Genomic DNA, 12,743 nt, shown 5'->3' on the forward strand with positions numbered 1-12,743 from the left:
CACAGTGCTCAGAGCCATTTTTTTAATGCGCCAGATCAAGGGGCCACACTTGTTCGCAATTGGTTTGAAGAACCTTCTGGACAATTCGAGGAAACGATTAGGCCAACCAGACCGCCCAACATGAATCTCTTCAAACATTTATGGGACATAATCGAGCAGTCAGTTCGTGCAGAAAATCATGCACCGGCGACATCTTCGCAATTATGGGCGGCTATGGAGGCAACATGGCTCGGTATTTCTGCAGGGAGCTTCCAACGACTTATTGACCTCATGCCACGTCGAGTTGGTGCATTATGCCACTCAAAAGAAGGTCCGACATGATATTAGGAGGTTCATCATGACTTGTTTCTCCTTAGTTATTACTTACTATCCGAAAAAAATTCTGTGGGGGTAAGCACCAGTCGGCTTCTATTGAGGTGGGTGGGATAACGTGGAAAGAGGACTCGGGGAGAAGAGATGGACAGACAGAGAGGGAAAGGAGGAGATAGATAGAGAGAGGGGCGGAGGAAATGGACAGAGAAAGGGAAGAGGAGGAGATGCACAGAGAGAAGTGGAGGAAATAGGCTGAGAGAGGAAAGAGGAAGAGATGAATAGGGTGACAGGTAAGAGGAAATGGACAGAGAATGGGCAGAGGAGGAGGAGGAGATGTGACTGTGAGAGGGGGAGGAGGAGATGAACAGAGCGACATGGAGGAGGAAATGGATAGTGAAATGGAGGAAAAGATGGACAGGGAGGTGGAGATGGAACTGGGAGAGGGGGAGGAAAAGATAAAAGATGGATAGAGAGATGAGGGAGTAGCAGTTGGACAGAGAGAGGTCAGGAGCAGACGGACAGAAGCTATGGGTTAGAGGAGGTGGACGCAGAGAGGGGGGAAAAGCATATAGACAGAAAGAGGTCAGGGGACACAGAAAGGGAGAAGGGGAAAGAGGAGATGGACTAATAGAACTGGAATAAATAATACCTGGGCAACACTAGGTACTCAGTATAAAAGTAACAACAAGATAGGAATCACTTATCTGATATTCTTCAATTATCAAGAAAGTGTTTCCAGATTTGTCACTACTTTTGTACCTGTTAAACTTGCGGGAAAGCCAACGTGATAATGTACACAGGGTATACAACGCATTTTTCTGTTTGATTGGCCCCGCTACTGTTTATTTATCTTGTTTTCGCTACTTTCGAGTACACAACAGACCACAGAGCCAAATACTGCAAATGAATAAGTGGAGTGATGGATGAGGAGTGAGTGAAAGAGTGGAAGTGCGATGGCATAAAAATAATGTACGTGTATCTGACAGTAAACTGTGAAAGTGTTGTTAGTAAAAATTCTCTATTTAAACTAGACTGAACTGCATGTGACTGCTTTAGTCTTTAATCAAACTTGCATCTGACTGTGTATTTAACTGAACTGAACTTTATCTGACTGCATGAAAATATTGTTGGAAAATTAATACTCAAAATACACATCTGACTGCATGAAAATTTAGTGCTAAAAATAAATGAAAGTCACCAGCCTACATCTGACTGCGTCTGTGGACTTAGCTCGTGCATTCCTTCCCGTTTAGCCGATAATAAAACATATATTCAACTCAGCCGTAGTGCAATGGCATAAAATTGTCATTCTAGATAACGTTACTCATTTTGGCCCTGTTTGTTACTTAATAAAAATTCTGTCCTGATCTGAATAATTTGACAACTGTGCAATGGCATATAGATTATTTTACTCTGATAAATGAAATTATTAGCTTTACTCATGGGAACTTTAATGTACCTTTTGGTTCAATGCAAGCACAGGATGCGTAGAATGACATAAGGTGTGAGATGAAACTAATTTTATCTAAAAAATATTTATTGTTCAAATTTTTAAGGCACATGTGAAAAACTAAAAAAAACTTGTATAGCACGGATTTACGAGAAAGTTCACAAAACGCTTATTGCATCAACAATGGGATTTCTATCTAGCTTTTGGACATTATTTAATCAAAGAAAACCTATTTTATTAATTATTCTTTCTAGTTTCCCCAGGTATGTACCGAGTTTCGCTCAATATATAGCTTATTATGTGCGTAGCGCCAATTCTTACTTTGATACTGTCACGACCCGGCTGCCTCCTGCAGGCATCTAGCTCCGACTCGAAACGCGTCTACTGTCTCTGCGCATCTCCTCACCGCTAATCAAACTTTTACCGCGTGCACCTAGCTCTGTTAGCTGTCAAAGATCTTACTACTCGAAGATGTACTACTCGTCCAACCTTGCGGTTGGGAACTATCGACATTTTTCACTGGCTCTATCCTGATCGAATCTCAGCACATACCTTTCAACTGCAATGATATTGTAATATAACTGTAGTAAACTATCGCTGTAGCATGCTTAAATATTTGTTTATAACTTGATATGTCTAATACCAATCTCTAAAATGATCCCAGAAATAAATTCTTTTACTACTCCTTCTACTACTATTATTTATTTTCCAAAAAATTCTTTCGATGGAGTATGCACATAATAGTAGGAAATTTTCCCTGATAAGAAACCCAAAAAGTTGATTTAGACAAATGCTACGCCACATAAATGATTATACAAAGAACTGGTGACTTCGAAGGGAATCTAAGGAAAAGGATGAAGTTATTAAAAGTATGTAAAAGATAAACCATCAATAAAAAACAAAATCGCATGTAATTATTGAAATTACACTTCATCTACATCCACAAAAACGACATGGAAACATTGTAACTTGTATGTGTTTTCAGGATGGTCTGAAACAAAGACTTTTCATTTTCAAAACACATTTAACAAACGCAACGTGTAACAAGTGATGCAACATAAACAACACATATCACGAGCACAGAAAAACATAGACTGTGAAACTCAGGTGAAGTACTTACATTAGTTTCAACAGTAATAGCACTGGATACAGGAATAGCATTGGATATAGGAAACATCATGCCAGTGCTGCTTTGAACGAGATCAGGAGTTAATTTAACAGTAATAAAATAATGAGATCACGAAAGATCATAATACGAGTGTAAGGCCGACAATGACATACTATGGCCAAAAAGTAACAAAATAGTATGGATGCACTGAAAGAAGCCAGAATGTAACTATTTTTTGCGAGTACTTGAAGAGCGGTACACAATAAAAAGAAATAATGAGTAACTGCGTTAAAGAATCACATAATATATTTTAATGAGATCACAATAAATGTGAGGTAAGAAAGAACTCAGATTTTTGAATCGTTAGTGGTATGTCTCTTACGTGAGTAGTCAATTTATTATAATGCAGCTTTCTTCTCTCTACGTTCACTATAGACATAATTTTAGGTCGTACCAGATTAGACTACAATAATGTGAAAGTACTCTGCCGGAAAAAATTAGTACACCTGGAAAGACGACGTCAGTTCTGGTCCGACGACGGCATATGCTAGATGGGGGATAGTTAATGTACTGATAATGGTTTCAACGTCGTCCGCCAGCAGATAGCGTAGTGGCATAGCTATCAGAGCGACATCTGTGTCTATCCTTTAACTGGGAATGCTCACAGCCAGAAGGCTCAGTATGACGCAAACGTGTGAAGCAAACAGTAACCATGCCATGAAGACTCACTCGTGCTTCTTACAGCCAATTGAGCGAATTTGAAAGGGGTCAAACTGTGGCCATCCGCGTGGCGGGATGGTCCTTTCGGAGAATCGCCGCCCAAGTTGGACGTGCTGTGCCATTGCGCAATGACGCTGGTATCGGTGGTCATGTGACCATTCTCACATCCGTAGAGGAGGTTCTGGACGTCGACGCAGCACAGGCGCCGGCCGCTGTGGCCTGGCGGTTCTAGGCTCTTCAGTCCGGAACCGCACTGCTGCTACGGTCGCAGGTTCGGATCCTGCCTCGGGCATGGATTTGTGTGATGTCCTTAGGTTACTTAGGTTTAAGTAGTTCTAAGTCTAGGAGACTCATGCCGTCAGATGTTAAGTCCCATAGTACTTAGAGCCATTTGAGCAGCCAGAATCGTCGTATTGTAAGGGCAGGGGTGGCAGATCATACAGCTACCACAGCACAGGTAAGAGGGCTTGTGAGTCCAGACGTGATGATGATGAGTTGGGTTGAGGGGTCGCTCGACATCACGGTCATCAGCGCCCTGATGAAAAATCAACAGGAAATCTCATGGGTGGGGACGAAGGCTGTCCCCACATGCAGAGCAGTTTATTACGTACTAAAGTCTGCCACCCTTCCCCATTAGTTTAGGGATGAGGCCTGATAGTTCACAAAATTTCACTACTCGAGTCCAGACGTGTCATCACGAACTGTTGCGAACGTGTTTTAGCAGTGAGACTACGGGCACACACATCAGTAGCCTGTCTTCCACTCACGCTACAGTATCGACGGGCACAGCTCGACTAATGCCGCCAGAGGATCTCTTGGAAGATGGAATGGGGCACCGTGATCTTCACTGACGAAAGCAGATTCCGCTAGCATGCTCGTTTGTGCGTACGACGTAGACTTGATGAGCGCTGTCTCGTAGAGTGCATTCGTCAAACACACTCTGGTCCCAGCCCAGACCTTATGGTGAGGGGTACATTAAGCTATAACCCTCGTTCATCTTTGGTCTTTCTGGAGCGCTAGGTAGACCTGTTCTTTTGGTGTTCTTGCAACAGGAAGGGGATGTGCTGTTCCAACAAGATAATGCTCGCGAACACACTGCCCATGAAATTCAACGTGCTCTGCAAGACGTGCAATAGCTTCCCTGGTCAGCTCGATCTCCGGACTTGTGTCAAGTGGAGTATGTGAGGGATATGGCGGGACGAGAAGTGACTCGTGCGACTCGTCAATCAACAACTCTAACAGAACTCCATGAACAGGTCGAGCAGGCGTGGCATTATCCCAGGACAGTATTCGCCATCTACACGATCGACTGGAATCCAGAGTAAGCGCTTGCTCTGCCGCATGTGGAGGCTACACCCCGTACTAATATGTGTGTTTCATCATGTGTCGATTCCAGGTACCTCAGAACCGCTTGTGCTATTGATATGTAAATGGAATAATTTCATGTACTCCGTGTACGCTGTTGCAACAATAAATCTTGAATGAATTGTTCACCTCTGAAAGAAAAAGATGTACTATTTTTCCCCGGCAGTGTATATTTTGTATAAATGCTTGTGTACAACCATTTTTCCTCGTCTATGGTACCGCACAGTACGGCATGTATGTTGAGGATGAGAAAAGATTTCGAGTTCAGTTCGATCTAATACTGGGCACAGAATATTAATATTCCACGGACTTAATTGCTTTCCAGCAGAGAGTTTACATATTTAAAAATCAGCACGATGAAATTCATATATGAAACGTATGGGCTCACCATAATGTCAAACAAAATATGCTAACAGTTCTTGTTAACTAATGTGAAGTTAACTTCGGAAATTTGGTCATTTCTTTCTACTGTAATAGCTTCACCGCCGCAGTAATTCCAACTGAAACAGAAACACCCAATTAGAAATTAACATCTCAAACGCCATCCATGCATGTCGTAATTGCTTTAAGTAAGTACAATCATTATGCATATAAGGATTACTCATGATTTGCAAAATGGCATTCAGATAATTGATGATTTAAATTTCTTCAGATAAAATTTCAGAAAACAACAGTCAGTTCCACAAGTTCAAAGTAGTAAAACTTCGAAGACGTTCAGTTGCTGACAAAAATGGCTCATGACGCTCTTTTACACATGCAGAACTAATTTTTTAAAAAACAATAGACCCAATATAGTAGGTAAAACAATACGCCATTGTTAAACAAATATGTATCGAAAACACGTTCGAAACGTTGTTTGTTCTGGTGTGTGAGCCACAGTACTGGTAGTAATCAGAAAGAAGAGTCTGTTAACTCATACAAAAACCACTGATAAACGAAAGAGACTGCGGGATTCAAGTTGATGGACTTACAGCATAGTTACTGGGAAATGCGTAAAAATATTTACCTGTTTCCGTGAAGGTCTGCAACTGATACTGACTGCACCGATATTACAGGTACTGAGTCAACTAATCTGGCTGTATTTGAGCAACTGAGAGTTGCCACAAGTTTAGGAGTAGTTACAGGATCAATACTGGAATATTCTGCTGCAGCAAGTCCCCATATTGTTCTCCCACCTTCCTCAATGTCTGCGAACCTGGAAAACATTTCAAATATTTCCATGGTTTTTGTAAAACAGTATATTGGACAGAATTTTTAAAAAGTATTATTGCTAGCTTCGGCTCTAATTCCAGCAAATTGCTTCGGGGGTTATAAATATCGCACTAATTGACAATCACAAATGATTGTAGCAGTTTCATCAATCTTTCTACTTAATATTGTAGAATTTAGCGGTCATACCGAGTAACCAAAGAAATTTTCAGATTTTTCCAGTAGCGTAGCGTTTCGCAGATTTTTATTAATGACAATAGATGCGAAGGAAGTTCACGCTGTGCTTTACTTCCATTCGCATCAGTCAGTTGACAACACGTAACAACACTTGAGAACATGATGTCACAGTGGTGTGGCAAGTCATAACTTCATCTACAATTACACTTCTGCGAGAAGAAATCAACATCTACATCTGCATCTATATTCTGCAAATCACTGTGAAGTGTATGACAGATGGCACGTCTGACTGTACCGGTTATTGGGGTTTTTTTCCCGTTCCAGTCACGTATGGAGCACGGGAAAAGTGACTGTTCAAATGCCTCTGTGAGTGTTGCAGTTAATCTAATATTATCCTCATGATCCCTATGGGAACGATATGTAGGGGTTATAGCATATTCCTAACGCCATCATTTAAAGCCAGTTCTTGAAACTTTGTTAGTAGACTCTCTCGGGATGGTTTTCGTCACCTTCAAGAGTCTGCCAATTGAGTTCTTTCAATATATCGGTGACACTCTCCCGCGGGTCAGACAAACCTGTGGCCATTCCTTCTTCCCTTTTCTGTATACGTTCAGTACCCTCCGTCAGTCCTATTTGGTATGGGTCCCACACATTGAGCAGTATTTCGGATGGGTCGCACGAGTGATCTGTAAGTAATCTCCTTTGTAGACTGATTCCATTTCCCTAGTATTCTACCAATAAATCAAAGTCTGCTACAGGCTTAACCCACTGCTGAGCCTATGAGATCATTCCACGTCATGTCCCTACAAAGTGTTGCACCCAAATATTTCTATGAGTTTACAGAGTCCATCTGTGACTCACTATTATATTCATAGGATGTTATGTTTTTTTGTGTTGTGAAATGCACAATTTTACATTTTCCAACATTAAAAGCAAGCTGCCAGTCACTGCACCACTTCGAAATCACATCAAGGTCTAACTGAATATCTGTATAGCTTTGTTCAGACTGTATTTCATTATAGCTGCATCATCTGCGAAAACTCTGAGATTACTATTAATGTTGTCGAGAAGTCTATTAATATACAACATATACAGCAAGGGACCCAACACGCTTCCCTGGGGAACACCGTAAGTTAATTATACACCTGTCGATGACTCTCCATCCAAGATGTTATGCTGCATCCTCCCTACCAAGAAATCCTCAGTCCAGTCACATCTTTCGTCTGATACCCCTATAATCGTACTTTTGATAATAAGCGTAGGTGTGATACTGAGTACAACGTTTTTCGTGAATAGAGAAATACTGCATCTACATGACAGCCTTGATCCATGGCATTCAGGATGTGAAAATTGGGTTTCACATGACCTACGTTTTTGAAATCCATGCTGTCTGGCATGGAGGAGATCGTTCTGTTCGAGATAACTCACTATGTTTGAGATCAGAATATGTCCTACGATGCCACAACGAATGGATGTCAAGGGTGTAGTTTTGTGAATTACTTCTGCTGTGTGACTTGTGCTTTCTTCCAACTACTGGGCACACTCTTTTGTTCGAGGGATCTACCACAGGTTATAGTTAAAAGAGAAGCTAACTTAGCTGCAAATTGAGTATAGAATCTGACCCTGGAGCTTTGTTCAATTTTAGCGATTTCAGCCGTTTCTCAGCACCACACTGACGCTAATATCTATTTCACTCATCTTTTCAGTGGTATAAGGATTAAGTTACGGTAATACTCCCCGGTTTCCCTTTGTAAAGGAATATAAGCAAGCACTCCGTCTTCAGGCCACAAGTGGCCCATCGGGACCATCCGACCGCCGTGTCATCCTCAGATGAGGAAGCGGGTAGGAGGGGCGTGTGGTCAGCACACCGCTCTCCCGGTCGTTTTGATGGTTTTCTTTGACCAGAGCCGCTACTATTCGGTCGAGTAGCTCCTCAATTGGCATCACGAGGCTGAGTGCACCCCGAAAAGTGGTAATAACGCATGGCGGTCCGGATGGTGACCCATCCAAGTGCCGGCCACGCCCGACAGCGCTTAACTTCGGTGATCTCACGGGAACCGGTTTATCCACTGCGGCAAGGCTGTTGCCTTGTAAAGGAATATATGAAAACATAATTCAACATTTCTGTTTTTACTTTGCTATTCTCAACTTTAGTTCCCCCACTGGCTGAACATTGCTGAAGAAATGTTTGAGTTCGTAGAGACGAGTTTCCTAGGTAATCCACAGTCGATGAGCGATCCAAAGCTGACCATTTCAAAGAACTTGTGAAACCGTTGAAGCAGAAATCGTATCGCTTGTAACTGGACTGAGGACTAAGTGAGTACAGGTATGAAACTCATTTCATTATTGATGAACTGTGGGACTGTGTGCTGCACCACCATTAATCTGAAGAAAGAAGTCAAGTAAGAAGCTCATTTCATTATTAGAGCCAATCAGTTGCATGAACATTCAACATTACCAACAGCTGTGGAGGTATGGGAGAAACTGGAGCAAACTTTCGATGACAGTGGTTTAAAAGGACTTTAGTACCACTGTCTAATAGTCGTCTCAAAGTGTCGAAGATTATGTGAATGGAATCATGTCAGCTGCTCATACATTAAGAAAAATTATATTTGGTGTAAGTGATCAGTAGCCACTCACGTGGCTGATTTGCCTGAATCATTCAAACTGATGGTAATGGGAATTGAATGCTCGGGCATAAGAATCAGTGCAGACTTTATGAGAAAGCTTTTGCAAGAAGTAAGAGATACTGAGAGATCAGCACTCTTCACCGAAAAAAGGCATGTTCAAAAAAATCTATGCAGAAACAAAACACAGCGAAGGTAATAAGGGGCCATGATGCTCAATTGCAGAAAATATGGCCACATTGCCAGACAGTAGACAACCCACCGATACCTGCCATGACTGTTTCCAGCGACACACCGCTTACTATAGAAAGTCTGGAGAATGTCAATTTGACACCGAATGGTGACGAAACAGAAGGCTTAAGAAAGAGATGTATTATAGGTACTAAAACTTGCTGCTGATCTCTTGTCAGTTAGTGCAATCGTCAGTAAGGGATGGCAAGTAAATTTTAGGCATGATACAACAGCGGGAGAATGCTTGTGTCTTCAGCAAATTTGATGAGTAACCTATATCTACTAAAAACACACACAGAGACATGATTGCTAAATTAATGTCTTTTCATGAACTAAATGCTGTTATCCTGTGGAATTTGTGCATGGGACATTTGAATTTGAAATATGTTAAATAAACTGTACCGCAGGTGTAAACTTGTCTCGTGTAAGTAGTAAAGAATCTTTTACAAACACAATATGCCTTGAAGCGAAGCAAACAAAACTGCCATTCAATAATGCTAGTTCAAGAGCTTCACTACATTTACAGCTGATTCTTGGTAACAAATGTGGTCCCACAAAAACTGTATCACTGGGAGGTAGGAATTATTTCATCACTTCCTTAGATGATTATTCTAGAAATGTGCATATGTATTTTCTAAAAGATGAACTCATTGTGTTGGGGGCTTTAAAGGCTTACAAAAATCTAGTTCAAAAGAAAAGAAAAATAATTCGCTCACACAGTGGTAAGGAGTACAATAACAAAGATTTTGAAAACTTCTTGGACAAAAATGGTACTGACCATTAGATGAATATTCCGTACGCTCCTTAGCAGAGCACATGGAGAGAAAGCTTGCAAAAAGAGCAAAGTGTATGCTGTTTGATGCTGGTTTACATAAACAGCTCTGGGTAGATGCGACAGCAACAATAACAGCTTTCAAAGTGGTTGATGGAAAAACGTCTCTGGATGTATGGCCATGCAGAAAACCTGATTTATCACATATGAACACCTTTGTAGTGATTATTTTTTACGGAAAAACGTCAAAAATGGTACTCCAACACCATTAAGAGTAGAAATGTAGTATTTGTAGAATATCTAGAAAACAATAATAGAATTTACTTATGTTTTACATATGAGAGAAGTGTCGTATGATCTGGAGAAATTAAACACGAGAAATCAGAAGACAATACAGAAAAACGCAGACACTGTGTAATTCTACATATAAATCTACATAGCTACTACAGTTCACACCCATTTGAACCTTCTTACTGTGTTCAAGCCTTGGTCTCCCTCTACAGTTTTTATCCGCTCCCTCCACCCTGCATTTTCATCCATTAATAAGTTAACAATTCCTTGTTATCTCATGATTTGAGCCAGTTTTTGTCAGTTTGTGCCATAAATTTCTTATTCCCCCAATTCGATTCACTATCTCCTCATTAGGTGCTCAACCGACCCATCTAACTTTCATCATTCTTCTATCGCACCACATTTCAAAAGCTTCTGTTCTCTTGGTATCTGGCCTGCTTATCCTCCACATTTCCCTCTTGTACATGACTACACTCCATACCAGGGTGCGATTTGTGCTTTTACCAGTGGGGGAGGGGGGGGGATGTCTTCGGGGTTATTAGAATTATATATGTTAGTAGCTTGGACCGTGGCGTTACGCATGGTTAAACAGCTATTTATAAATAGATGTTAATGCCGAAACTCACTATTCACGCGTATGCACTATCAGAAAAGCCATCCCTTGTTATATCTTTAAAATTACATTATAGGTAAAGCTTATTTACAAAATCCTCTACGTACAGGTATACGAGGGGAATTCAAAAAGTAGAGGCACATTTGTGAAAAGCTGTACTTATTCTGATGATAGAAAACTGACACATATTAATAGTATTAATAGTAAGACTTATTAAAAACTTTCAGTGTTCGGCTCCACAAATTTAATTTATATGTAAAGTTTTACTCCAGTGCGTGGCAAATAAACATCCCAGGTTGGGACGCATAAACTAACACCAGAGTAGGGGATGGTCTGATGCAGAGGGGGGGAAATCCCCCCATTCCCCTCTGCAAATCGCACACTGCTCCATACAAATACCTTAGAAAAGACCTTCTAACACTTAAATTTATATTTGATGTTAACAATTTCTTCTTTTTCAGAAAAGCTTTCTTGCTGTGGCCAGTCAGCTTCTCTACTTCGTCCATCGTCAGTTATTTTGATGCCCAAAAAGGAAAACTCATCGACTACTTTTAGTGTCTCATTTCCAATCTAGTCCCATCAATATCACCTAATTTAATGCGACAACACTGCAAAAGGGAAATTGGAAAAGTAAGATTAGGATATGAAGTCCTTCGACGTCTTGGTCACTAGCGACGAAGCACGAGCTCAGGTTAGAGAACCATAGGGCAGGAAATCGGTCATATCCACTTCAAAGGAACCTTCCTTCGATTTCCATTCCGTTGAGCAATTTAGGGAAACCATCAGAAACGGATGAGGCTTTGAACCACTGTCCTCCAAAATGCGAATCCAGTGTGTTACCACAGCGACACCTGTCCCGGTGAGCAATTAGAATGGGCTATACATGGATTAACCAGTAAATAAAAACATTCAAGCCATCTGTCTCCCTGTCATTACACTCTTTTAGTAATTTTTGGAGTCTAAGTTAGTGGATTCGTACAGACGAAGAATTTTTGCTGTCTTCTGGATATAAAGGAGCGAGATTAGTTATGTGGGATATCTGTCAACAGGTATTGTAAAAGTACGTGTGTCCGGAGAGACCATTAAGCGCGTTACTATAGATTTAAATACTTAAGACAAGGTTATCTGAAACTTTTCAATGGAAACTGATCCACTACTTGAGACATTTTGTACAGATTTTCAGAGATTTTGTAGGAAAATGGATCATCCTGTGTCTCGCAGTCTGAAATAAGCACGATATAGAGAAATCATTGAGAGACAGCATACAGAAAGCTAAGTGGAGAAAACCTACATAACTGTTGGTAATTATTTAAAATGGAGAGACAGCAAGAATGGATATAATGATAAAAGACAGCAAGAGGGAATAGACGAGGTCAGGTATATAGCAACAATCATAATAACTATGGAATCAGAGGTGAAGAAGTGTTAATGCAAATGCTAAGTGAATAATGAAACAAGTTCGTCATAGTTGCAAACGAAAGAAAAAAACGGCTCTAGGCACTATGGGACTTGACATCTGAAGTGATCAGTCCCATAGACTTAGAACTACGTAAACCTAACTAACCTAAGGACATCACACACATCCATGCCCGAGGCAGGATGCGAACCAGTGACCGTAGCCGGATTGAAGCGCCTAGAACCGCTCGACCACAGCGGAAAGCCTAAACGTAAGATGTGTCGCAACTAGAGTGCACCGAAGGACAGAAAAACATGCGCAAAGAATAGAATTAGAAATACACTCCTGGAAATTGAAATAAGAACACCGTGAATTCATTGTCCCAGGAAGGGGAAACTTTATTGACACATTCCTGGGGTCAGATACATCACATGATCACACTGACAGAACCACAGGCACATAGACACAGGCA

General features: G+C 41.0%; 1 protein-coding gene across 1 annotated transcript in view; it reads right to left on the reverse strand.

Annotated features, from left to right (window-relative positions):
* Window positions 1–2,654: 2,654 nt before the first annotated feature.
* LOC126471552 (pancreatic lipase-related protein 2-like) overlaps window positions 2,655–12,743 on the reverse strand; it is a 133,026-nt gene continuing 122,937 nt past the window's right edge. The window contains exons 8-9 of the mRNA XM_050099779.1: window positions 5,962–6,150; window positions 2,655–5,455 (exon numbers count right to left, since the gene is read on the reverse strand). Of these exons, the coding sequence (XP_049955736.1) occupies window positions 5,365–5,455; window positions 5,962–6,150 (280 nt within the window). The 3' untranslated portion in view covers window positions 2,655–5,364. The remainder of the gene's footprint in view (window positions 5,456–5,961; window positions 6,151–12,743) is intronic.

This window comes from Schistocerca serialis, chromosome 3, assembly GCF_023864345.2.
Source record: "Schistocerca serialis cubense isolate TAMUIC-IGC-003099 chromosome 3, iqSchSeri2.2, whole genome shotgun sequence".
In the NCBI taxonomy this organism is placed as follows: domain Eukaryota; kingdom Metazoa; phylum Arthropoda; class Insecta; order Orthoptera; family Acrididae; genus Schistocerca; species Schistocerca serialis.